Source organism: Gekko japonicus, unplaced genomic scaffold (genome assembly GCF_001447785.1).
Source record: "Gekko japonicus isolate JY-2015 unplaced genomic scaffold, Gekko_japonicus_V1.1 scaffold1716, whole genome shotgun sequence".
Lineage (NCBI taxonomy): Eukaryota > Metazoa > Chordata > Lepidosauria > Squamata > Gekkonidae > Gekko > Gekko japonicus.
The window spans coordinates 221,155-248,448 of NW_015165868.1; the positions used below are offsets into that span (position 1 = coordinate 221,155).

Genomic DNA, 27,294 nt, shown 5'->3' on the forward strand with positions numbered 1-27,294 from the left:
TCTGAATGAAATGTACGATTGCTTTTCAGTAGGAGATCAAAAAGAGACTGATGTTTCACAAGTGGCCAGTGAGGAAATAAAACCGGTGCTGGACAGGCTACTTCAGACAACAGATGAGGCAGTTACATAATTGCTCCTCCATACCTCCCCCACCAACCCTCCCCACTCTGCAGATGTACAGTTAAGGGGGAAAGGCTAGGCTTGATTCCTTTCTGTGACGGGAGGGTTTTTAAAAAGTCTGTATAGATCTGGCCTTGCTTGGAGGTGAGGGAACAACAGATTAACAATTTATATCACCCCTCTTAGTTTTCTTTTGTAGAAAAAAGTTTTCTTGCTGTGACACTTTTTGGGGGGGAAAAGGCATTTACTCTTTCCTGTCAGAAAGTACATGAAAAGTTGAAATGCTTTCAAATGAAAGCAAATTGCACAGAGAATGTTTTAAACACTGACAGCTTAATCTGAAAAGGGAAACTGAATGGAATTAGTTCATGACTGAATCTCTTCAAACAAAAGAGACAGCTCTGATACCTTGGAAAGGGCTTGAGATCAGGAAAGCAAATTGGTTTGTTCCATCTCACAGACTTAAGTGAAAATTGGCTTAGTTTCAGGCACCCACAATCGATCCTTAAGGGCAGGGAGTTTCAGAAGCCATGTTCAACAAGACGCAGAGAAAAGGGATTATTGTGGTGTACTGCTAAACAGAATTGTGTTCGTTTGATGTTGCCAGATGTGTAACTACACAATTCACCTTGTTTTACAAAACAATTATTCAAAAAGCAAGCAAGAACTGAACCAACATTTGATAGCCATCTGGACTGTATTAAATGTCACTTTAAGAACTCGCATTTGCAACTTGGTAACAGAAAATAAAAACGTCACTGATCAGAAAAGTCAATTTGTCGAGGCTTCCGGTTTGGCTCCCGCGAATGGCGGACGCATCCTCGGGTCGCTCCCGAGGGCGTCTCACCCGCCCGTGGTGGAGGAGGGAATCCGCGCAAGCGGAGACCCGAACAAGCACCTCAGGAAGAGAGGAGCTCGGATCCGGGGCGCTTTAGGGCGTACTAGGGGGAGTCTCTCTTTCGGCCGAGAGGTCGAGGACCGAGGCTCCCGCCATGCCCTGCCCCAATGGACCTTGCTGCGTGAGCGACCCCGTTTTACGGGGTTTAGCGGAGCCACCAGACGTCACCGAGTGATAAAGCGACCATCCGAAAAAATGGAAAAAGAAAAGATCGGCTTAACTGTGAGTTGTCAAAATGCAGAGAAATAGAACTTAAAGCGCTTCCCCCCCCCAGCGAAAAAGACGAGGAGGTTGATCCTCTAACTTCATAAGCGAGAAAGTAAAGGAGGGGGGGAATGGACTGAGCGGATAGTAGTGATTTCCTTTGATGTATTTGAAATGAAGCATGAAAAAGTTTTGTTTCTCTGGAGCGCGCTTTAAGAACTTTATTAAAAGTAAACAAAAAGACAAGATGTCGGAGCTGGGTAAAGACAAGCGGAGAAGAAGGGAGGAACTTCCGATCTGGGCGTTTGCTTATGGGTGAGAGCCGGCCGTTTACTGCCTGGACTGGTTATTGCTGTGAATCTGACGGGGAATTGTGAAAGGAGAAAAGTTGAACTGTGACAGCGAGAAAGTGCCTGGCAAGCGCTTTTAAAAGTCAACAGTTGCGGAGGAGGTTTCAGCGGAAAGATTGGGAGCGTATAAAAGCGAAATTGAATTTAAATACCATTCTCAAAGCTGGAACTCTCCTGAAATGGCAAGAAAGAAAGAGGATTTATAGCATATGAACTGAAAGTGTTAATAGCGACCCGAAGGAGGATGGGGGAAAAAAAGCCGGAAGGAGAAGAAAACAGACGAAGCTCCTCCACGTCAACGGGAGTGAAAAAGAAACCAGCACGCATAGAAACGGTTCTGAAGGCGCCCGGAAGAAGCTTTTTAACAGAAATTCAAAGGAACATTACTAACATACTAACATAGATAATACCTATAACCGGACTGAAAAAAGACGTTTGACTGCTCACAGAAGAAGCCTAAGAAGAATGATTGGACATTACTAACAGTTTAATTTACCAGTTAATATATCACTCAGCTTTCTCTTTCTCCCACTATATACCCTCCCAATTTTTCTATTTTAAGCGAAATACCTCTCCTTTTTAGGAGAGTCAATAAAACCTTCATACAAAAAAAAGAAAAGTCAATTTGTCTGCCTTTGAGTTGCATGTGTCAGAATCAGAGTCAAAGAGGATTGGTCCACAAATACAGCAAATGAGGCAGTAAAACTTATTCTGGACTGTACCGCTTCAGAATGAAGGCAGGAGCATTGACAACTGAATGAGTCCCTGTGAAAAAGCATTTTGAGGCGAAAGTAAGGCTAGATCTTTTCATTGTGACATGAGAACTGCCAATGTGCATTCTGAGGAGTGTTCAGTTACAATAACAAGATGCAATTTAACAAGGATAAGTACCAAGTTCTACATCTGGGTAACAAAAATCAGGAATATGCATACCAAATAGAGGATACACTTCTGAGTAGCAGTGTGTGTGAATAAGATCTTGGGGCCCAGGAGGACCAAAAGGTAAATATGTGCAGCCAGTGTGATGCAGTGACAAAAAAGGCTAATGCGATCTTGGGGTGTATCAACAGAGGCAGAACATCCAAATGGCAAGATGTCATAGTCCCACTGTATACTGCATTGGTCAGGCCGCACCTGGAGTATTGTGTGCAGTTCTGGAGGCCTCACTTCAAATGAATGTGGACAGAATGAAGCAGGTGGCAGAGGAGAGCGATGAGGATGATGGATGGCCGGGGGCCTGGAGACCAAGCCTTATGAGGAAAGGCTGGGGGATTGTTTAGTCTGGAGAAAAGGAGGTTGAGGGGGGACATGATTACTCTCTTGAAGTATTTGAAGGGCTGTCACTAGAGGAGGGCAGGGAGCTGTTCCTCTAGTGGCAGCAGATGTTGGCAGCAGATGATAGGACTTGCAAGAATGGGTTGAAGTTAAGGGTGGGAAGGCACAAGCTGGATATTAGGAAAAACTTTTACAGTAAGAGCTGTGCAACAGTGGAATCAGCTGCCTAGGGAGGTGGTGAGCTCCCCCTCCCTGGCAGTCTTGAAGCAGCGGCTGGACAAACACTTGTCAGGGATGCTCTAGGCTGGTCCTGCATCAGGCAAGGGGTTGGACTAGAAGGCCGGTATGGCCCCTTCCAACGCGGTGATTCTATGATATTCAGTAGAGATACCGTTCTATGTGTCTCCGTCTTCCAAAGTGAGATGGATAGCTGTCAAAAAAAAAGGGCCTTATCAATAGTACCGTCCTATCTGTGAAACTCCCATCCCACAAATCTGCCGGCATTTTAGGCTCAGTTTTAGAATTTTCTTTGTTCTCCAGGTGTTTTTTCAGCTTAAGCTTCAGCTACAACTTCGCTTTGATATCCTATACGAAAATGCACTGTATTCTAACTTAAACCACGGCTGGCGTGCAGCAGGAAAATGAACTGAATATAATTTAATAACAGAACAACTAAGCGAATGCCCTGCTTTCTGAGGAAGTCAGACTGAATGTCATCCTCCTGGAATTCAATATAATAACTGGATGCAGAATCTCCCATCACATTTGTTTTCGGACTAAGCAAAACCAACAGATGGTGATAATAAAGCAATATACTATTATTTAAGGGATCTGAAACTGCACAGTATTCGGCGTGTCTTCTACAAACATTGGATGCATTAAAATAGATATATAGAGATTTTCATATCTGGCCAGGTACATATACACTGGGTAATTTTTTTGGGGGGGAAATGTGGTATATGAAATGACAATGTGAGGAAGAAGCCCTTTCTTTTAAAATAAAGTAATAACTTCTCTTTCCGGGGATCCCAGATCACCGCAGACAGTGACAGCAGCCATGAAATTAAAAGACGCCTGCTCCTTGGGAGGAAAGCGATGGCGAACCTAAACAGCATGATAAAAAGTAGAGACATCACCCTGCCAACAAAAGTCCGCATGGTCAAAGCAATGGTATCCCCAGTAGTCATGTATGGCTGCGAGAGTTGGACTATAAAGAAGGCCGAGCGCCGAAGAATAGATTCTTTTGAACTATGGTGCTGGAGAAGACTCTTGAGAGTCCCTTGGACTGCAAGGAGATCAAATCAGTCAATCCTAAAAGAAATCAACCCTGACTGTTCCCTGGAAGGCCTGATAATGGAACTGAAGCTCAAATACTTTGGCCACCAAAGGAGAAGGGAGCACTCACTGGAGAAGACCCTGATGCTGGGAAAGATTGAAGGTCAAAGAAGACGGGGACAGCAAAGGATGAGATGGTTAGACAGTGTCATCAATGCAACGAACATGAAATTGAGCAGGCTTTGGAGGACGGCGGAAGACCGGAAGGCCTGGCGTGATCTGGTCCATGGGGTCGCGAAGAGTCGGACTCGACTGTGCGACTGAACAACAACAAATAACTTCTCAAACGGGGGGGGGGCACATGGAGGAGCAATGGGACACAAAAAAGAGTGGGGGAATGTGGTACGAAAATAATGGAACATAGCTAGGATAACACAATAGCGAAGAGAACAGCAGTGTCACCAAAGAAGAGTTAACAGCATTTGAATCCAATTGCTTAGGAGGTTTTAGGAGTGTACTGTAAACTGTGAGCCAGGAAGTCTACAGTTTGGCTCTCATCCTGTACATGACCTCGACAGGGGGCCTCTGACGTGCCACACTCTCTCGCCCACCCTCTTCCAGTTTGGTGTAGTGGCTCAGAGCGCTGACTCTAAACTGGGAGAACCAGGTTTGATTCCCCACTCCTCCACACGCAGCTGCTGGTGTGACCGTGGGTCAGTTACAAGTTCTCTTGGAGCTGTTCTCTCAAGAGCAGTCCTCAAAAGAGCTCTCACAGCCCCACGTACCTCACAGGATGTCTGTTGTGAGGAGGGAAAGGGAAAGGAGATTGTCAGCTGCTCTGAGGCGCTGAGTGAAGGGCGGGGTATAAATCCAATCTCCTCCTCCTCCTCCTCCTTCTTTCTCCACCTCTTTGAATATTGCGAATTGCTGGAAATGTTTCCAGTGGAGCTATTTAACACACTGATGTAAAAATAGCCCACACTTTGCAGATATATTGTCTGTCTAATAACATGTTCATTTGCTCCAAATGTGAAGTAAACAATGAGACACTTTATGCAAAAAAGACTTCTGCAGGAGCAATACCTTGAAAAATCTCTAAAATGGCAACAACATTTTCAGCCAACTGAATAGATCCTTGAGAAAACAAAAACAAAAAAGAGGGACCAGAAACAAATTACTTTTAAAAGTTGATACAAACTTTCAGCCAACTGAATAGATCCTTGAGAAAACAAAAACAAAAAAAGAGGGACCAAAAACAAATTACTTTTAAAAGTTGATACAATTTCAAACAATTCTGCAGAACAGTCAAATGCAGAGGAGAAAAACCAAGTGAAAGCTGTATCAGTGAAGTATCGTCGGCCTGGGTTAGCAAGCAGTTTTACAGGTGAGCCACTCTGAGGAGGGAATGGACAGAGGAAAGTCAAGTCCATTCCGCGGTCCTGCAGAGCAGACTGCCAGCAAGTTCTGGGGCCACAGGGCCCAATTCCTCCATGCAAGCCTCTTAAAAGTAAAGGGTTTCCCTTGCTCAAAAGCCAGTCAAATCCAACTCTAGGGGGTGCTGCTCCTCTCCATTTCCAAGCCGAAGAGCCAGCACTGTCCGATGACTTCTCTGTGGTCATGTGGCTGGCATGACTAAACGCTGAGGTGCACGGAACGCTGTTACCTTTCCACCGAATAGCAATACCTATTTATCTACTTGCAATTTCTTGCTTTCCAACCGCTAGGTTGGCAGGAGCTGGGGCCAGAGACGGGAGCTCACTCCGTCATGCAGCACTAGGGTCTCAAACTGCTGAGCTGCAAACCTTAACCTCTGAGCCACCGCCTCCTCCTTCTGGGTTAACAGTAATGAGGTCGACTAGCGCTCCCAAGAGTGTGAGATTTGGATTGGAACCTGCGAACTGGGCTTTAAACTAATACAAGGGATATACTGAGTAACCAGCAAGCTTTTTGGGCACTGTGCCCCCTTATTAACTAGACCAGGGGTCCCTAACGTGGTGACACCTGGTGCCCGCCAAGTGTTTTTAGAAAGTGGGTGGGACAGGTAGGGCTTTGGCCTGGCAAGTCTTCCAATTGGCCACTGGCAGTTTGATTGGCTTTGCAATTTTTTTAAACAGTTACTTTGGCAGCAGCTGTCATCGCAGTGCAAGGAACTTCATGTTGGAAATATGTGTGTTGCAAGGTCTAAATTCAGCCATTATAGGGTTAATGTGTTTACCTTGTGTGCTATTGTTTAGCCTGACCTGGAAGGGAACCTGGCAGAAAGCCAATGGGGAGGAAGCCCAGGAAATTGGAATCAAACTCACAATCATTGGTTAATGTATTCAGGTGATTTCCTTCTAGGGGTCAAGAAGAAAGAGGAATCTCCATTACCAACCGTGGGGTCAGTCTGTCTGTTGTACTTGTAACAGCAAAGATGTAGTCCTGCTGTAAGGTGCCTAGTAAAGAAAAAAAATACCCTCCCCTCACCATTGTACCCTAGCTTAGATAAATTGTGTATGTGTCTGTAAAACCACTCTGAGCCATATGGATAGGGTGGTATATAAATCGCTAATGTAATGTTAAGTGTTTGTTGTTTTGTAGATTTCCCATGTGACTAGTATAAATCGCTAATGTAATGTTAAGTGTTTGTTGTTTTGTAGATTTCCCATGTACCTTTCCCTTTAGAAATAAAGATTTTTAGTAAAGGTAAAGGTTCCCTTGCTCGAAAGCCAGTCGAATTCAACTCTAGGGTTGCGGTGCTCATCTCCATTTCAAAGCCGAAGAGCCAGCGCTGTCCGAAGACGTTTCCGTGGTCATGTGGCCAGCATGACTAAACTCCAAGGCGCACGGAACGCTGTTACCTTCCCGCCGAAGTGTTACCTATTTATCTACTTGCAATTTCTTGCTTTCGAACTGCTAGGTTGGCAGGAGATTTTTACACAGAAAGAAAATGCCTTCTCTCCAGTGAACAAATATCCATGCAAGCTCTGAATATCTATTTTTACCACATTTTCCAGCACTTCACTGGGTGACTGACGGTAAGCTAGGGCAGCCATTTTGTGGCTGGCTCTGCCTCCTGCGGCAGCCATTTTGTGGCAGCCATTTTATGACCGTGCCCACTGTGCCGTGTCAGATTTCCAAAGGTGCCCGCAGGCTCAAAAAGGGTGACAACCCCTAAACTAGATGATAACTGGAGGATTTCAGATCCAGAGCTCACATTACCCTTTCCATATGGAAGTTGTTTTAAATCTCCGCACACAGTGTCCCACAGCACATGGGAAGCTTTCTCCATATGGACTATGTGCTTTTCACCGCAAGCCATGCAATAGAGAGCTCTTGGCCACTCTAAGGAATAATGCCACGGAGTAACCATCATGTGAAAAATGGCCTTCAGGTGAGGTTGCGAGAGATGAAGCCAGGGTGCCGCACCATACAGGTTTTGTGGTGTTCTGCACAGTGTACGAGCTGAATACCTTCCATGGCAAATTATGTGCCTAATTCTACAAAGTTGCCATACTGCTGTTTTGTCTTTGAGCAAGCGCAGTTCTGCAATGATAGGCTCACCATGACTAAATTAGGATCCTCTGTATTGGCCAGACATGAAAGGCTGGATGATGTGTATTCAACACATAGGGATGATGTGTATTCAACACATAGGCCCTAGGGTTTTGTCACCAGATTCTATTCTGGCAGCTAAACGGTATCTCTCTCTCTCTCTCTCTCTCTCTCTCTCTCTCTCTCTCTCTCTCATTCCCTCTCAGTCTCTCTCTCTCTCTGTCGGTTACGATCCTCTGAGCTTTTGGAAAATGACCATCAGGGCCTTTAGCTCAGGACAGTGTAAGGGATCAGCTGAAATTGTACAGCAACTCTAAATCTCCTCCGCTCCTCTGTGTCATCTTCTTTCATTTATCTCCCTCAGAAAGGTTTAAGAAGCTACAGCAGGGAGAATCTGAGCAAAAAACAGCTTAGGAGCCCCTCCTCCTATTGGTGTTCCTCCCAAGATGGCTTCTGTGGCTGTTTTTCACACGGACACATAAGAAGCTGCCTGTTACTGAACCAGAGCTATCCAGGACTACTCTGCAGCAGGTCCCCAGGGCCTCGTGCAGAGGTCTTTCGCATTACCTGCTCACTGACCCTTTTTAACGGGGAATGATGGGATTGAACCTGGCAGCTCCTGCCTGCTAAGCAGATGCTCCGCCACTGACCCACAGCCCCCCTCTTTCTTTTTCTTTTTAAAAGGGAGAAAGTGACTCCCAGGGTGTGTAACTTGTAGTTTGGCCCAGAGCATGTGGAGTCTGTAAGGTTGTCAGCTCCATGTTGGGAAATACCTGAAGTTTTTTGGGGTGGAGCCTGAGGAGGGCGGGGTTTGCAGAGGGGAGGGACTTCAATGAGGTAGAACACCACTGAGTCCACCTTCCAAAGCAGCCATTTTCTGCAGGTGAACTGAGCTCTGTCTCCTGGAGATCAGCTGTAATCCAAAGGAGATCTCCAGCCACCACCTGGATGTTGGCGAACCGACAAATCTATCTGGTGTAGTGGCTGCAGGGAAGGGGCTGTTAGTAGAGCTGCAAACTCTGGCCTAGAAATTTCCTGGAAATTTGAGGAGCGTTGCCTGTGAAGGGGAGCATCTGAGACTCCTTCGGGTAGTGAAAGGCGGGGTAGAAATCCAGTCTCTTCTCTTCTTCTTCAGTTTCTATTGCAGAGATTCTATGGCTTGACCTTAGTCTTGTTGGGTTTGCTGTGCCATTGTGGCACTGGTTCTGCTGGGCTTACAAAAATGTCCCCCGCCTTCAGTTTTTACTGCAGAGATTCTCTGGGTCTTTGATTCTGTTCTGCTGGGCTTCTATTGCCCTTGCTTTTTTGGGGGGGCTGTTTTCCCCACCTCCATTAGAAACAATGGGGGATAGGGGAACCTTCTTTGGGGGATTGTAACTCGAACCCCATAAATCCAATCCTCACCAAACTTGGAGAGCAGATAGAGGAGAGTCAGTCGAAGACCCCTTGTGAATTTGGTGTCCCTAGCAATCCACATCATGAACCTCACTGGCTCCTTTAGCCCCTAGATGTTCGTTGTTTGTGAACTGGGCACACCACAAACCACAAATCACATTTTCCTGGTTCATGCCCATCCCTAGTTGTAAAGTCTGAAGACCTCAGTTTAACACTTTGCAAACTAGTCCCACTGAAGTCCTGGCCTGGATAGCCCAGTCTTGCCCAATCTTGTCAGATCTCAGAAACGAAAACTAAGCATGGCCAGCCCTGGTTAGTATTTGGATTGGAGACCACCAAGGAAGACCAGGACTGCTACACAGAGGCGGGCAATAGCAAACCACCCCTGTTCATCTCTTGCCTTGAAAATCCCATGAAGGGTCACCTTAAGTTGTAACATTTGAGATCCTGAGTTTATTTATTCAGAAGTGAGTCAGAATACGAGGCTTTCACAGTGGGGGAAAAAATTATTTGACTAACATAGGCTGCGGTCACACAGAGCATTAGCCACGCTACAGAGACGGAAGATAGGCGGATTTTCCGGGCGCGATCAAACTGCAACATCTGGGAAGCGTAGAGCTCCCATGGTGAACCCGAGGCTTCCCGCTGAAGATGCGCCGTAAAAAACTAGTACCTCCGAGGTACTAGTTTTTGGAATCCGCAGGGCAAGAGCGGGCGTCTGATCACGTTTCCGGTGGTAGCTCGTGGGATTCGGCACCCGCCCATGTCCCATCGCGAAAAGGTTTTTTCCCCCAAGTCTCCACGGGATGAGCACAAGCACCCAACGGCGCATGCGCACACTTTAGTTTAAAAAAACCCACAACCCCCACCGCACCGCTTCTTTGCCGCGCCGCAGGATTGACGTATGATCGGCACCTCCCCCCAAACCACGGGACGTCGGCGGGACGTTTGATCTGGTGGCCGCGCAGTAGTTCGCTCTGGGGCGAACAGCCACGCCTCCCCCCCGCGATATCCGGCCCGTGTGACTGAGGCCATAAGATATTTAACACTTTATATGCTCCACTGGTATTCATTCAACAAGTAAATAACATTCCATTAAACTTTACATTACAGCAGTGTCACCCTCTGAGTCTATTACATCACATACTAAGTAGGAAAGAGAAGCATAAAATCAAGTCTGCGCCATTTGCCCTCTGTGCTGCTTGTCAAACGACTGATATACTATCAAAGGACTAAAAGTAGCTGCTATATAATCTTCACGTCATCTTGCTGACATTCAAGTACAAAAGGAATGGACTTAAGGATTCACAGGACGCCTGTGTATGTCTTCCAGTCTTGAATGCAAGCGGAGATGAACTACAACCACCCCGCAATGTGAACGTGCTTATTAACGGAGTGATGGGCCTGATGCGTCTAGTAGTTAGTCCTTTGAGATTGTAAGCCAACTTAAGGGTTCTTGGATAAGTTTCCCTTTTTTCAAGCAATGGCCGTGGGGTTGGATTTGACCAGTGGGGTGGAGGGGTTCCCTGGAGGGAGGGGGCTGAACTCGGCGTGGGGGCAGCTACCTCGAGGAAGCCCTCAAGCAGGAACTGCCTCTGGAACTGGTGGAAGATCCCCAAGTTCATGGAGGACGGGGCCATCATCATGGCTAGCCATTGTGACTAGTAGTCATTGATAGCTCAATCCTCCATGAACTTGTCCTCTCCCCTTTTAATTTCACAGAAAGCCAGTGTGGTGTAGTGGTGAAGAGTGATGGACTCTAATCTGGAGAGCCGGGTTTGATTCCCAACTCCTCCACATGAAACCATCTGGGTGACCTTGGGTCAGTCACAAGTTCTTTCAGAGCTGTTCTCTCAAGAGCAGCTCTCTCAGAGCTCTCTCTCAGCCCCACCTACCTCACAGGGTGTCTGTTGTGGGTAGAGGATGGGAAGGAGATTGTCAGCCACTCTGAGACTCCCTCGGGTAATGAAGAGCGGGGTATAAATACCAAAACTACTTCTCCTTTTTCAAGCCTGCCCACCCTGTGGGTAGTAAGACGGGCAGTCAGCAAGCAGCAACTTTTGTAGCTCCACCCATACCTTTCTCGCATGATGCACTGTGAGCTCCAAAGGGGAACATGAGGACCTTCCTGTATACATCTGCATGACGGCAAGGTAGTGCGAGACTGCACGCAAAGGCTCAGGTGAGTACAAGAATGTGTCTGGTTACCACGGCTTAGACGTGGAATGCACAAACGGCCCTTATCCTGAGTCAGACCCTTCATCAATCCAAGTCAGTATTGTCTGACTGGAAGAATCTCTCCAGGGTAGATTGCCAACTCTGGGTTGGAAAATTCCTGGAGATTTGAGGATGCAGCTTGGGGAAGGTGGGGTTTAGGGCTCCAAGGGACTTCAGCAGGGTACCTTGCCAGTGTCCGCCCTCCAAAGCGGCCATTTTCTTCAGGAGAACTGATCTCCGATGTCTGGAGATCAGTTGTAATTTCGAGAGATCTCCAGGACTCACCTGGAGGCTGGCAACCTTACTCCAGCGTCTCAGGAGAGGATCTTTCACATCACAAAGCACCAAATACTTTGCCCCTCCCCGTGTTATTACTAAATTGTTCCTTCAATTACAGCATCTTTACCTCCCTAATCATCACTGTTTCTCCGACTGATTTACTTCTTCTTCCTCTAGCACAGGTCAGTCCTGAGTTCTTGCCTCAAACTGTACTGTAGACAGGGCTCTTTTTGGGCAGGAGCGCACAGGAACGGAGTTCCGGCTGGCTCCCGAGTTGGCCACGCCCAGCAGGAGCTCATTCGCATAATAGGCCACACCCAACAGCAGAAACTCATTAGGATTGGCTACATTGGGGGTGTGTGGCCTAACATGCAAAGGAGTTCCTGCTACAAAAAAACCCCTGGGTTTTGACAACAAACAAGGTAAACAGAATAAGAAGGGAAAGGTGGGTGTGGCTGGATGACCACACTTCTGGTAACATGGGGGTGCGGCCTAATGTGCTAATGAGCTGTGCTGGCAGGGTGTGGCCTAATAGGCTAATGGATTTCTGGTGTTGGGTGTGGCCTATTATGCTAATGAGTTCCTGCTGGGCTTTTTCTACAAAAAGACCCCTGACTGTAGACATTAGCAAGAAGCAGGGAATTTTGCTTTTTTTGAGAAACTGTTAACTGGGCCTCCATTTCCAGGTGGACACTCTTGCGTTTTTCGCCTGGTATGCACTGCCTTGGGTCAGTTACAAGTTCTTTCAGAGCTGTTCCCTCACAAGCAGTCCTCGGAAGAAATCTCTCAGCCCCACCTACCTCACAGGGTGTCTATGGTGGGCAGGGGAAGGGAAAGGAGATTGTAAGCCGCTCTGAGACTCCTTCGGGGGGTGAAGAGCCGGGTATAAATCCAGTCACCTCCTCCTCCTCCTTCATAAGCTTACACACACACCTTCTAAACATATAGGAGGAACTGCCATCAACTTGTGGGGGATGTCCCCCCACAACAAGAACAAAAATAGTTACTGCAGAACCCGCTGATCTGTTTTCCCCATACAATATACCTGTTGGATATTGTAACTCTGCATGCAAGAGGATCTGGGAGGGAAAGGGTTAAGAGAATTCTCTCACTCAGGGACACTTGGCAGTTGGCCCCAACCCTCCTCTCACTGGTCAGATGGTTGAGCTTCTTTGGCCAATGCCTGCCTTCTGTTTTCATCTTATATAGGATCTCTCTTCTCTCTCTTACCTGGGTAGGGTTGCCAAATGTTACCTACCTTGCCGGCGGGGGACTCCAGCGCAGCTCTCTGTGCGCGCGCGCCGCATGTACGTCACAGGGAAGTGACGTCATGACACCGGGCACGCTGGGGGCGGGGCCACGACCATACAAGGGTTTTCCCTTGTATGGCCGTGGCCCCGCCCCCAGCGTGCCCGGCGTCATAACGTCACTTCCCTGTGATGTGCACGCTGGGACGGGGTTCCCCCAGGGGCCCGATTCCCCGGTGTCGGGGAACAGGCCTCTGGGGCGGGGGGATTTCCGCCCCCCGGGGGGATTTGGCAGCCCTATACCTGGGCTTGGAGCTGTAGCAAGTCAACCTTTCTGAAGTCAATCTGTTCACAATAAGTTAAATGTACCTACATGAATATGTCATGTAAGATGTACTTCAATTTTTTAAAGTAACACTTTTGTTACCATTGGAGTCAGACCATCTTTGTAATTTGTATGAACAGCATTTTCCCCTTAATGAGGAAATGTGGAGGATTGAGCTTCTGTACTTCCAAGGCAAATGCTTTTTTGTTTTGGGGTGTTTTTTTTTTACATTTAACCCAATAACCATCTACCTTCAGAATCCAAACTCTTCCATATCCTAAAATGCCTATAAACTAGGGCAAACTCACAAGCGTACAAGAGATATTGCAGCAACTTGTTTGTAACTAGGGAGCAGGCAGTCTAATAAAATCCATCCTAACATGTATTTACAGGCACAAACACACAACTTCTCCAGCATTTTTAATGGGAAACAGTTTAAGCACAAGCTGGGAAAGACTGAAGGTCAAAGAAGAAGGGGACGGCAAAGGATGAGATGGTTCGACAGTGTTATCGATGCGATGAACATGAAATTGAACAGACTCCGGAGGATGGTGGGAGGGCCTGGCGTGATGTGGTCCATGGGGTCGCGAAGAGTCGGACTTGACTGTGCAACTGAACAACAGCAATAAAAGTGCTATCAATCCGCAGCTGATTTATGGTGACCCCACCCTAGGGTTGTCAAGGTGAGTAATTAAGCAGAGTTGGTCTGCCACCACCTTCCTCTGCAGTCTTCCCTGGTGGACTCCTATCCAAGTACCGACCTGGCTGAGATTCTGAGACCTGATGAGACTGTGCTATACGATAACACTCCACATCCTAATGCCAATAATAGTAGCATTTAAATCCCACCTGTCCCCTATCATGGAGCTCCAGACCACTTACACAGGATCTCAGCAGGGATCCCGTCGAGATCCTGATCTGCTTCGCTTTTGCACAGTTGCTACATTATCACCTGGGACAACGCCATCAGTACCTCTCTTCTCTTCCTCATCCTCAGATGCCGCAGCAGCAACACCATCCGTTCAGTGAGTTCCCAACATTTAAAGCACTTTACTTACATGGTTTTAGTAACTTTTCCAGCAGTCTTGCAAGGGGGACCAGTCAATGTTATTGAGAGTCAACCTGCCTCTGTCATCAAATAGCCACGGTGGGCTCCCTGCATCAGTACTCAGATTCAACGCAAACGTCATATGAAAGTGAATCGCATGACTTGGCCTGCTCCATGGGCCCCTGGAATGTCATTCTCCACCAAGAAGAAGAAGAAGAAGAGAAGAGATTGGATTTATACCCCGCCCTTCACTACCCAAAGGTGTCTCAGAGCGGCTTACAAACTCCTCTCCCTTCCCCTCCCCACAACAGACACCCTGTGGGGTGGGTGGGGCTGAGAGAACTCTGACACAAACTGCTCTTTTTCAAGGACAGCTGTGCCAGAGCTTGCGACTGACCCAAGGTCACATCAGCAGGTGCAAGTGGAGGAGTGGGGAATCAAACCCGGCTCTCCCAGATTAGAGTCCGCGCACTCAACCACTACACCAAACTGGCTCTCAAGGCAGCTCTAGGATCAGTGTCATTTCCCTCATATTGCAAATGGGATGCTCAATAACAGTGGTCTGCATACGGAATAGGGTTACAAACATTGGATTTGGAAATTCCTGGAAGGATGGAGCTTGGAGAGAGGAGGAGCTTCAGTAGGGCCCAATGCCATAGAGTTCACCCTTCAAAGCAGCCATTTCCTCCGGGAGAGTTGATCTATGTCATCTGGAGATTGGTTGTAGTTCCAGGAGATCTCCAGGCCCCACCTGGAGGTGGGCAACCATAACAAGGCACTTAGCGACTTAATGGGCCACATTTAGACTGACTTGGGGGCTGCCTGGCTTATAGGGTTGCCAGAGAACAAGTATAAAGAAAACAGTCATGAGAGTCTGACCCACAAATCAAGCAGTCAACAGGACTTGCAAAGAAAATGCTTGCTATGTATTACAGTCTGAAGCACTACAACACAATAAATACATTCCTACAAGTCATAAGACAATCCTCGTGCAAAGGTACATCATCAACGTCATCGCCGGATTATATAACAACCTTTCAGAATTGGATCTTCCTCAGGAAATGTTCTGTAGTGTACAAAAATACAATTCTTTAGCCTATATACAATGTAAGCAATGAAAAACAGTATAAAATCCAAATGCAGTGTTACTTACAGAGTCGTACAAAAGTCTTCTTGTTCATAAAGTGCTTTACAACAAGTCACGACTGTAATACATAGGAAGCATTTTCTTTGCAAGTCTTGACGACTGCCTGATTTGTGGGTCAGACTCTCACGACTGTTTTCTTTATACTTGTTCTCTTATTAGGTCGTGTTTGTCCACATTTGTCTTATAGGTTGCCAATCACCAGATGGGACCTGGTTATCTTCTGGAACTACAACTCATCTCTAGATGACAGAGACCATAACCTCGGAGCAAATGGCTGCTCTCAGGGCTTTTTTTTGTAGAAAAAGCCCAGCAGGAACTTATTAGCATAATAGGCCACACCCAACAGCAGAACCCCATTAGCATATCAGGTCACACCCTGACAGCACATCTCATTAGCATATTAGGCCGCATTCCCATGTTACCAGAAGTGTGGTCATCCAGCCACACCCACCTTTTGCTTCTTATTCTGTTTACTTTGTTTATTGTCAAAACCCAGGGCTTTTTTTGTAGCAGGAACTCCTTTGCATGTTAGGCCACACACCCCTAATGTAGCCAGGCCTAATGAGTTTCTGCTGTTGGGTGTGGCCTATTATGCTAATTAGTTCCTGGTGGGCGTGGCCAACTCGGGAGCCAGCCGGAACTCCGTTCCTGTGCGTTCCTGCCCAAAAATAGCCCTGGCTGCTCTGAAGAGTGGACCCTGTGGGTATTATATCCTGCTGAGGTCCTTCCCTATCCCAAACTCTTTCCTTCAGAAGCACTACACTCACATCTCCAGGTATTTACCAACATGGAGTTGGCAACCTTTCTCACAGCTCACATCCTTCACTAGACCACAGCCTGTCAATTTGTCGATCCTACTGTACACAAGAGAGTACTAGTAGATGTTTATTGCATGTGGGCATGGGCCACTGCAGAGTTAATCTAAATAAACACAGATAAAACAGAGGAAGAATAGAAACAATCAAGATAAGATGCCACACAGTTACAGCTACACATTTTAAGTTTCAGACACCACTTTTGCATGTATTTTCTTGGCAGCCAGAGCGTATAAGGGTGCCACGTAAGTAACGTTATAGGTCTTGCTCTTGGCGTCAAGTCACAGACGACATATGGTGACCCCATGTGTTTTTCAAGGCAAAAGATATTCAGAGGTAGTTTGCCATTGCCTGCCTCAGTGCCATGACCCTGGTACTCCTTGTTGGTCTCCCTTCTAAATATTGACCAGGGTCGACCCTGCTTAGCTTCCAAGATGTGACGAGATCAGGCTAGCCTGGACGACCTAGGTCAGAGCAGGCCTACCTATGCAGAGAATAAATAACTGTGGTGTAGTGAAGACCCAGGGTTCAATACCCACTCTGCCATGGAAGTTCTCTGAGTGACTACTGGCCAGTCTCTCTCTTTCAGCCTAACTCGTCTTACTACTTGGATGTTGTGAAAGTAAAATGGAGGCAGAGAGAATGAAATTGCAAGCCCCTTGGGGTCCACATTGGGAACCAATCAATCGAAGCTGTTACGGACCAGTACAAGAACTCCTCACCCAGGTACAAATAACCTAAGGTTTCTACAAGGAAGAACCATAGCTTACTAGGGCATTACTAAAAGTCCGACGCCCCCATTTTAGCTCAAGAAACCAATAAAGAACCCACTTGGCTCGAGTTCAAACCTGGGGAGACTGCGTGTTCATTCACACCGGCAGTTAAACACAAATAGCAATAAATCAACAACAAAACCCAGTATCAAATCCCAGGTTTACACTGAGAGCTGCTTAAATCCACAACATGTGTAAAGGATTTAAATCAGAGGGATTATCTCAGTATGGCACTCGCATAAGGCGTGCACAGTCCCTAACTATGTTTAATCCTTCCTTCAACGGATTGCAGAATGGGGCATTTTATACACCGTGAGCATTAATTGCAGATGTAGACTTTAAAATGTTTCCCTCCTAACCAGTGGGAGGCTGCCTTCCTTTTAAGACAGCCACTTGCCAACTGACAGTAATTAATTCCACGCATACAGCTCCACCGCGGATGCACAACTAACTCCGTTTAACCAGCAGGATGCTGAATTTAAACATTATTAAAATAATGCATTTATCACAGTCTATAAATGCAGGCTTGGAGGGGCATTTCACGCTTTAACTGTGTGCATGTGTAGAAGCCCAGTATAAAGAGCCCATGGCCAGAGAAACGAGATATATATGGGGCGATTTCTCACTAGAGCTGCTTCGCAGCACAGCGCCTTTTGCCCCGACACAAACATGTCAATTTCACACCCGAAGCTCCAGGGCTGCATTTTGACTCAGGGCTTCGCCCGATTTCCTCTGCAGTTTCGTGATCCTGGTTTTTGAGGATCATGAAACTGCAGAGGAAATCGGGTGAAGCCCCGAGTCAAATGCAGCCCCGCAGCCTCGGGTGTGGAATTGACATGTTTGTGTTGGGGCAAACGGCGCTGTGCTGCGAGGCAGCTCTAGTGAGAAATCGCCCATGGTTTCACAGACAGAAGCAATGCTATTTTTCTATTACTTCTTGGTGCAAACTAATCGCTTACAATTACTTAACTAACATTCCACTCTTTTCTAGTATACAGATCAAGATGTGTAGCCGTGTTTGTCAGCTTGTAGCGGTAGTAAAGAGCAAGAGTCTAGTAGCACCTTAAAGACTAACAAAATTTGTGGAAGGGGATGAGCCACAGTGACTCACAAAAACTTATCCCTTGTCTTTAAGGTGCTACTGGCCTTTTTTTTTTTTTTTTTTTGCGTATATGCCACAGCAACCACTGAACAAGTACCAGCCCAGTTATCCAACCATTTATGATCCAGGTCAATCAATTTGCATAAGAATACTGGATCTGAACCTGCAATGGAATAAAAAGGCATTTCCAGTTGGCTAATCGCATTTGCTCAGCTTTTTGTTTGTTTTGCAAACGTTTAAATCTAACGTGTATGTTAGTGACATGTACATTAGACAGCCAGCACAGGATAGTGGTTAGAGTGTCGGACGAGAATCTGGGAGGCCCAGGGGAACGAATCCTCAGTCGTGCCACAGAAGCTCGCTGGGTGACTTTGGGCCAGTCACGCTCTCTCAGCCTAACCTACCTCACAGGGTTGTTGTAAAGTAGAGGAGAAGAGACTGTGGTAAGCCACTGTGGTTCCCCACTGGGGAGAAAAGTGGGGTATAAATATCCAAATAAACCACATGCCAAGATGTCTGTAAGTAGCAATTTCTATTGGAATAACTGTTGGCTGCAAATTGATTTCACACTTTAACTGCTTGGATAGGCTGTCCCAGCTACAGAAGCAAGGAAAGCAGTTGGTTGGGGAGCAGTGATACGAAGGGCCCTCTGGCCTGAGTGGTGTGTCCCAGGATACCTTGCCACACGGCAGTTACAGTGGATGCTGGAGCACAACACCCGAGCTGAATATGCAATAGGGACCCAAAGCCTGCCCAGCCATTGTGATTCTGGCGCTCTGTCCTCACATACCAGCGCACTTCCATCCAAGCAAGAACACCAACGAGGGAAGACCAGCCGGAAAGATTCCAGTTGGGAATGTTCCTTCTACAGGGCTCTTTTTGTAGAAAAAGCCCAGCAGGAACTCAATAGCATAATAGGCCACACCCAGCACAGAAACTCATTAGCATATTAGGCCACACCCCGACAGCACAGCTCATTAGGTTGCACCCTCATGTTACCAGAAGTGTGGTCATCCAGCCACATCCACCTTTTGCTTCTTATTCTATTCACCTTGTTTGTTGTTTTTTTGTAGCAGGAACTCCTTTGCATGTTAGGCCACACATGCCTACTGTAGCCAATCCTAATGAGTTTCTGCTGTTGGGTGTGGCCTATTATGCTAATGAGTTTCTGCTGGGCGTGGCCAACTTGGGAGCCAGCCGGAACTCCGTTCCTGTGCGTTCCTGCCCCAAAATAGCCCTGTTCCTTCACACTAAAAGGTCTCAATGAAAATAGAAAACAAACTCACCAGGGAGAAAGCTTTTACTCCCTCTCTCTGTTTACTGCGCTGGTTTCCTATTTGAAAGGAGGGTCTGCCATGCCAAGATGTGACCCTCGCCCCCCCCCCCGATTCTCCACCCACAGTCAGAAGTGCTACAGCTCACTCCGCCACATCAGCATTCTACCACCCTATTCTCCAATCAGCTCAAGGTCTGCAAAGCCTGGGAACGAGGCTTTCCTCTCTTTACTGGTGTCAGCCATTTTGGAGGACAAGTTGTCCAGAAAGCAGAATGGAAATACCAGAAACAAATGAATGAAGCCTCCAGATCACAGAGCCAGTGCTGGCACAGATGGACGTCCCTCAAAAAGTCGACCTGAACACTGGAAGCAAAATGTGAAACCCTTTCCAACACTACAGTTTTGTGATCCTCTGCGTTTCTTGGGGAGCCGTAGACATTTTAAGTGTCTGATTTACATAGGATCTGCTCAGCGGGACAAAAGGGATTTGGCGGGCTAGCGGCTTATTTATTCGCCTTTTCAAAATGTGAATACGGGATAGTGCAAATTCAGACTTAGCAATTCTCTTTACATTGCCAATCCCCACCCCGGAACGTGACGAAGTTATTTCTGGCTCCGTTTTGAAAACTGCCATCGGGAACCTTCTAATGTGCAAATCCAAGGTTATGCGTGTTTTGTGAGCGCAACTTGCATCCAGCTGACAGTTGGTGACATGATGGGAGCGATTGAAACGGGGCGGCTGCACTCTGCATCAATTTTGGTTTATGTCAGGAAAGTTGCTGGCATAAACAAAATCCAAAAGTCTGAGGCATAAACACTTAAAGTTGTATTTAGTCATTTAAGCGTACAGGCAACCTATTCCTTTGACTAATGGGAAATAACAAACACAGATAAGAGGAATCAAACATTCAAATTAATTTTATTTGGACATGTAAAAACCTAAGACTCTTCTGTTATCTAAACTAAACATATTTAGCATCACATGCAAGAAAAGGCACCTTGGTTCCACTTCCAAGCACCAGTTTTTGGTTCTGGGTATTCCCCAGACCTGGTCTGTACAATGCTTGATGCAAGAAAACTGTCTGTGGTAGACCCCATGCTTGAATGCTCCCTCCAGCAAAAAGCAAAATCATGACATATTTCAAAATACCATGCTAGAGAACATGTCCGGGCAACAACCTGTCTCCCTGACATCTTGTTTTGTCGCTACTGGGAATGCATACAGTCATGTGGTTCCTCATCTGAAATGGGATAGTCCAGGAATGTTTTTACCATCTCACCTACTACTTGTACAGATTGGTCTTCAGATACATAGTTTGGCCTATGTGCATAGGTGTGCTGGAGGTGTTTACTCTTGAGCAGTCATACCACGAAACATTAGCCCATCTGTTCCATCATTACACTAAGCACCTGCTGGAGCTTCCCTAGAACAGCATTTGAAAACCACTTCCATATAAAGTGTTACGTTATTTTTCCAATATTCTAACCAACAAGGGACCAAAGTAAAAGTTTAAAGGTATGTTTTAATTTGGTAAATCCGCATTAGTAAAGGTAAAGGTTCCCTTGCTCGAAAGCCAGTCGAGTCCGACTCTAGGGTTGCGGTGCTCATCTCCGTTTCAAAGCCGAAGAGCCAGCGCTGTCCGAAGACGTTTCCGTGGTCATGTGGCCGGCATGACTAAACACCAAGGCGCACGGAACGCTGTTACCTTCCCACCAAAGCGGTACCTATTTATCTACTTGCAATTTCTTGCTTTCGAACTGCTAGGTTGGCAGGAGCTGGAACTAGAGACGGGAGCTCACTCCTTCATGCGGCATACTCGGGTCTCGAACTGCTGAACTACCGACCTTCCACAGCCTGCAGTTCAGCATCTTAACCACTTGAGCCACCGTAGCTCCAAATCTGCATTAATTGCAGACATATATGTTGGTACTGTCCTACAGTGTGGAGAAGGTGGGTTATAAGTCTAATGAAATAAATACATAAATAAATAAAATACTTTCTCAGAAGTGTTGACATTTAAAAAAAACAAAAGAAAACAAATGAACTTACCTGCCCCTTGTAATATTCCTTTACTTCAGGCCTAATAGAGTCGAAATCTCCACTGATGTAATCAGGCAAAAATCTGAAAGAGAATCAGTATTCTTCAATTTATGACGTGGTGTGCGAGAGATTACCATTTAAGGGTTGGGGAGGTGATCTGGAGGACTAGAACAGCATTTGCATCCAACGTGAACATCGTGTTAAAAATGCTGTTTCAGTGTTAAGTGTCAAGATTGCGAGGGAATCAAGATCTAAAGCAAGGAAGATTCCAGGAAGCTGGGGTGAGGGCGGGACTTGGGGCTTTGAACCAAGATGGGAACATTTGTCATCTTGGTCCTTCCAGTGGTGAAGGGATGAATTACAACTGCAAGGAGGAAGCATTCCATGCCAAAGGGAAACACGTCTATGAGGATGGGGAATTGTCTTGGCAATATGTGATCGATATGAATTATGAATTCCTAATCGGCTATGCAGATCTAATCACAAGCAAAGCTAAGATTCTTATTTATAGACTTCCTTTTGTATCGCTGAAGGGGGATTGGAAACACCCATGTAATAAGGAACTAACAAGTAAATCAAGTAATGTGGTGCTCCAGCGACCTGCTAGGATGTAGGGCTGCCAAGTCCCCCCAGAGGGCAGGGAAACCCCCGCCCCAGAGGCCCGTTCCCCGCCGTCGGCGGATCAGGCCCCGGGGGAAACCCCACCCCGGCGTGCGCGTCACCAGGAAGTGACGTTATGACGCCAGGAACGCTGGGGGCAGGGCCATGACCATCCGAGGGGGAAACTCTATGTTTTCCCCTTGGATGGTCATGGCCGTGCCCCCAGTGTGCCCGGCGTCATAACGTCACTTCCTGGTGACCTGCGTGCGGTGTGCGCGCACATAGGATGCCGAACGGGAGTCCCCCGCTCCCGACGATTTTCGACTTGGCAACCCTATTTGGATGACAGGTTAATTCTGTTGAACAAAGTTGGAGTCCAGTGGCATCTTTAAGACCAACACAGTTTTATTTACGGTGTGAACTTTCATGTGCACGCACACTTCGTCATTGTCTTAAAGTTGCCACTGGACTCTAACTTTTTTCGACTGCTTCAGACCAACACGGCTGCCCACATTGATCTTGGTTAATTCTGTTGTAACAGATGAGTGGGCAACCACATCCCCGGCATAGAATACAAAAATTATTTGGGTGTGCTATAATTAGTGGTCAGCAGTTTTCAGTGCCTTCAGGAGTTTTTTCTTCAATGCCTTAAATTTTTTAAAAGTACTATTCCCATAAAAAATAATTTCCACATAAAGCTTTTGCATTTGCTTGAATATGACTTTTAAACCAAGGGTTGTCAGGTACCCCTTGGGAACCAGGGTTGGGTTTTACCAGCAAGGAAACTAGGCCTAGGCCTCCATCGCAGGCAATGCCACTTTTGGTGCACACCAGAAGTGACATCATCACATCATTGGTGACATGGGGACACTCTGGCATTTGGGAAAAACCTCTAAGGTAGAAGTCATTTTTACCATAGTTTTTACCCCAAATACCAGTGAGAGCGGCACAGGCCTAGGCCTAGTTTTCCTGCCTGTAAGACCCCTGCAGCCAGCCAATCAGTGCTGAGGGGGGGGGGCAGAGCGGGGGATCCCCACCCCCTGGTGGGGGCCTGGCAACTCTGTTTAAACCACACTTATTTTTGTTCCTTAATCAACTATTTCAGTTGAAGTCTTCACTGCGATTGGAACAAAACATTAACTTAGAATGCTTTTCAAAGACTGAATATAAAGCTCAATAAACATGGTTTTATTTAGGGTATCAGAAAACATTCTGGAAAAAACATTCCCATTTCAGAACGCTCCCATCACTGGCCACAAGGATGTGAATGCTTCTTCCACAAGGTAATCTTTGTGGGACAGCTGACAGACAGCTGTCATCTGAAGAGGCAAGTAAGGGGTATGAGAAAGTGAATGTCTGGCAACGTTCACACTGACCCCCTAAGCAGAGTTACACCCTTCTAAATCCATTGGCCCCATCACTCCTTGGCAAATAGAAGGGGAAGTCATGGAAGTAGTGACAGACTTCACGTTCCTGGGATCCCAGATCACCGCAGACGGTGACTGCAGCCATGAAATTAAAAGACGCCTGCTCCTTGGGAGGAAAGTGATGGCAAACCTAGACAGCATAATAAAAAGTAGAGACATCACCCTGACAACAAAAGTCCGCATGGTCAAAGCAATGGTATTCCCAGTACTCATGTATGGCTGCGAGAGTTGGACTATAAGGAAGGCCGAGCGCCGAAGAATAGATTCTTTTGAACTATGGTGCTGGAGAAGATTCTTGAGAGTCCCTTGGACTGCAAGAAGATCAAATCAGTCAATCCTAAAAGAAATCAACCCCGACTGTTCCCTGGAAGGCCAGATAATGAAACTGAAGCTCAAATACTTTGGCCACCAAATGAGAAGGGAGCACTCACTGGAGAAGACCCTGATGCTGGGAAAGATTGAAGGTCAAAGAAGACGGGGACGGCAAAGGATGAGATGGTTAGACAGTGTCATAGATGCAACGAACATGAAGTTGAGCCAACTTCAGAGGACGGTGGAAGACAGGAGGGCCTGGCGTGATCTGGTCCATGGGGTCGCGAAGAGTCGGACTCGACTGTGCGACTGAACAACAACAAAAAATCCATCAAAGTCTATGGGCTCAGAAGCGTGTAACTTTGCTTAGGTCAGCACTGCTAGCCCCAGAGCAAAACGACATACATATTACCATGGCTGCTTTGTCTGGCACATTAAGTGTACACTTCATTAAGTTCTGTCACTCAAAAATGACAGAGGATTTCAACATTACGTGCAGAATTCAGGTTGTGATTCTTCCTCTGTCATGACCTTTCCTGCAGTGCAGGACCTGTGAAATCTCAAGATCTGGAAAGGAGAGGGGGTTGTACCAGCTTATTCCTCCTTTCTGTATCCTCTGCTCTTACCTGCTGCCTGAGCAGGGCTATCTCTTCCTCCGTGGTTTGCTGCAGATTCTCCTTAAATAGCCCACCCATCCAATCCCCTCCCCCGGATTGCTCCTGCTCTCCAACCCTCCACCCAATCAGAAGTGTCCTGCAGTCCCATTTCAGCTGCAGCTGCCTCCTAGGTAGTTCCTTTCTTCCCAGTCAGGGCTTGGTGGTGTGACTGATTCCACTTGGCTGCCAAGCTTGATTACTGAACCCAGAATCTGCAGACCTGCCCTGTCTGTTCTGTGCACGTCCTGGCTGGGCCACTGGAGCTGCTGGTTGTGCATGGTTTGTTTCAGCCAAGGCAAGCGGTCTCTGCTAGTCTGGCCCAGGCCCTGTTGCCAGACACATGTACATGACTAGGACAATTGTTTAGCTTTCTGCATTTGCTTGCTTTTAATTGTCCTAATGATGTCCCGATTCTGTACTCAAAGACATATTTTTTGCTCTTACTTTTTTGCCCCTTTGTACCATTCCAGGTCTGACTATTCTATTAAAACTGTAAGAGAAAGGATGATGTTTGGGCACCCGGTGCGAGTTTTTTAAAGCATCCATTGTAAACAGAAAGACTATTCTGTGTTTCCCTTTGATACCTCAAATAGGACAAATTCAGGTCAGCACAGCAGCTGTGAGCTGGCACCTTATTTGCCCCTCACTGTTCTCAAATGGGAATCAGTTGTGTGCCTTCCACCTAACCACACCGTCCGCTTTAAATCAGTCATTCGAGGAAAATGTTTACATGACGGCGCATTTAATTTCGTTTTCATTCTTTCCTAATAAATGACTAGATCGGAACTGTACGGAATCAGGAAAGGTTGGTTAATCCATTTGCTGTGATGACATATTCATCCTCCACAATAACTATAAATGCAATATATATATATATTTCTGTCCATTGCAGTGATGGATGATGCCTTTGGTGGATTGTAGTAGGGTGACTGCCAGTGCAATCCTAAGCAGAGGAACAGCCTTCCAAGTCCATTGAAATCAATGGGTGCTGTGGATCAGCCAGGACTCAGGGACAGCAAGGACTCCTCAAGAGAAGAGGAGTCTCATGTAGCCAGCCTTGAGTTAAACAGAAGTTGACCGACAAGATGGCGAAGGGCACGCCTCCTGGCTTGATGCCACCTGCTTGCTGATAACAAAGATGAGTAGTTGCAGGATTGTTTCCAAGCAGCTGGCTGAAAGCATGACCCTTAGGCATGGAGCTATAAAACCCAGCCAAGAGAGGCTGTTAGGCGTGGACTCAACGAGTATGATAGATGCTAAGAAACCGACTCTGCCTTGCCTGACTTCTAGACCCCTGACCTTGGACTGAATGACTCTGCCTCGCCTGACTTCTAGACCCCTGACCTTGGACTGAATGACTCTGCCTCGCCTGACTTCTAGACCCCTGACCTTGGACTGAATGACTCTGCCTCGCCTGACTTCTAGACCCCTGACCTTGGACTGAATGACTCTGCCTCGCCTGACTTCTAGACCCCTGACCTTGGACTGAATGACTCTGCCTCGCCTGACTTCTAGACCCCTGACCTTGGACTGAATGACTCTGCCTCGCCTGACTTCTAGACCCCTGACCTTGGACTGAATGACTCTGCCTCGCCTGACTTCTAGACCCCTGACCTTGGACTGAATGACTCTGCCTCGCCTGACTTCTAGACCCCTGACCTTGGACTGAATGACTCTGCCTCGCCTGACTTCTAGACCCCTGACCTTGGACTGAATGACTCTGCCTCGCCTGACTTCTAGACCCCTGACCTTGGACTGAATGACTCTGCCTCGCCTGACTTCTAGACCCCTGACCTTGGACTGAATGACTCTGCCTCGCCTGACTTCTAGACCCCTGACCTTGGACTGAATGACTCTGCCTCGCCTGACTTCTAGACCCCTGACCTTGGACTGAATGACTCTGCCTCGCCTGACTTCTAGACCCCTGACCTTGGACTGAATGACTCTGCCTCGCCTGACTTCTAGACCCCTGACCTTGGACTGAATGACTCTGCCTCGCCTGACTTCTAGACCCCTGACCTTGGACTGAATGACTCTGCCTCGCCTGACTTCTAGACCCCTGACCTTGGACTGAATGACTCTGCCTCGCCTGACTTCTAGACCCCTGACCTTGGACTGAATGACTCTGCCTCGCCTGACTTCTAGACCCCTGACCTTGGACTGAATGACTCTGCCTCGCCTGACTTCTAGACCCCTGACCTTGGACTGAATGACTCTGCCTCGCCTGACTTCTAGACCCCTGACCTTGGACTGAATGACTCTGCCTCGCCTGACTTCTAGACCCCTGACCTTGGACTGAATGACTCTGCCTCGCCTGACTTCTAGACCCCTGACCTTGGACTGAATGACTCTGCCTCGCCTGACTTCTAGACCCCTGACCTTGGACTGAATGACTCTGCCTCGCCTGACTTCTAGACCCCTGACCTTGGACTGAATGACTCTGCCTCGCCTGACTTCTAGACCCCTGACCTTGGACTGAATGACTCTGCCTCGCCTGACTTCTAGACCCCTGACCTTGGACTGAATGACTCTGCCTCGCCTGACTTCTAGACCCCTGACCTTGGACTGAATGACTCTGCCTCGCCTGACTTCTAGACCCCTGACCTTGGACTGAATGACTCTGCCTCGCCTGACTTCTAGACCCCTGACCTTGGACTGAATGACTCTGCCTCGCCTGACTTCTAGACCCCTGACCTTGGACTGAATGACTCTGCCTCGCCTGACTTCTAGACCCCTGACCTTGGACTGAATGACTCTGCCTCGCCTGACTTCTAGACCCCTGACCTTGGACTGAATGACTCTGCCTCGCCTGACTTCTAGACCCCTGACCTTGGACTGAATGACTCTGCCTTGCCCGACTTCTGGATCAGTGCAGCAGGCTGTAAACCGAGGCCACTGCCATGCATTACTGATGCCATGCTTACACTACCGTTAGGTGACATGTCTAGTGTAATGTCAGTGTGGGTCAATGTGGGTCT

At 47.2% G+C, this 27,294-nt stretch overlaps 1 protein-coding gene across 1 annotated transcript in view; it reads right to left on the reverse strand.

The window, feature by feature from the left end:
- Positions 1-27,294, reverse strand: part of TPK1 (thiamin pyrophosphokinase 1) — a gene marked incomplete at its 5' end in the record, with an annotated part of 382,875 nt that overhangs the window by 203,388 nt on the left and 152,193 nt on the right. Inside the window, one exon of the mRNA XM_015411248.1 lies at positions 21,331-21,403. Coding sequence (XP_015266734.1) covers positions 21,331-21,403 — 73 coding nt within the window. The remainder of the gene's footprint in view (positions 1-21,330; positions 21,404-27,294) is intronic.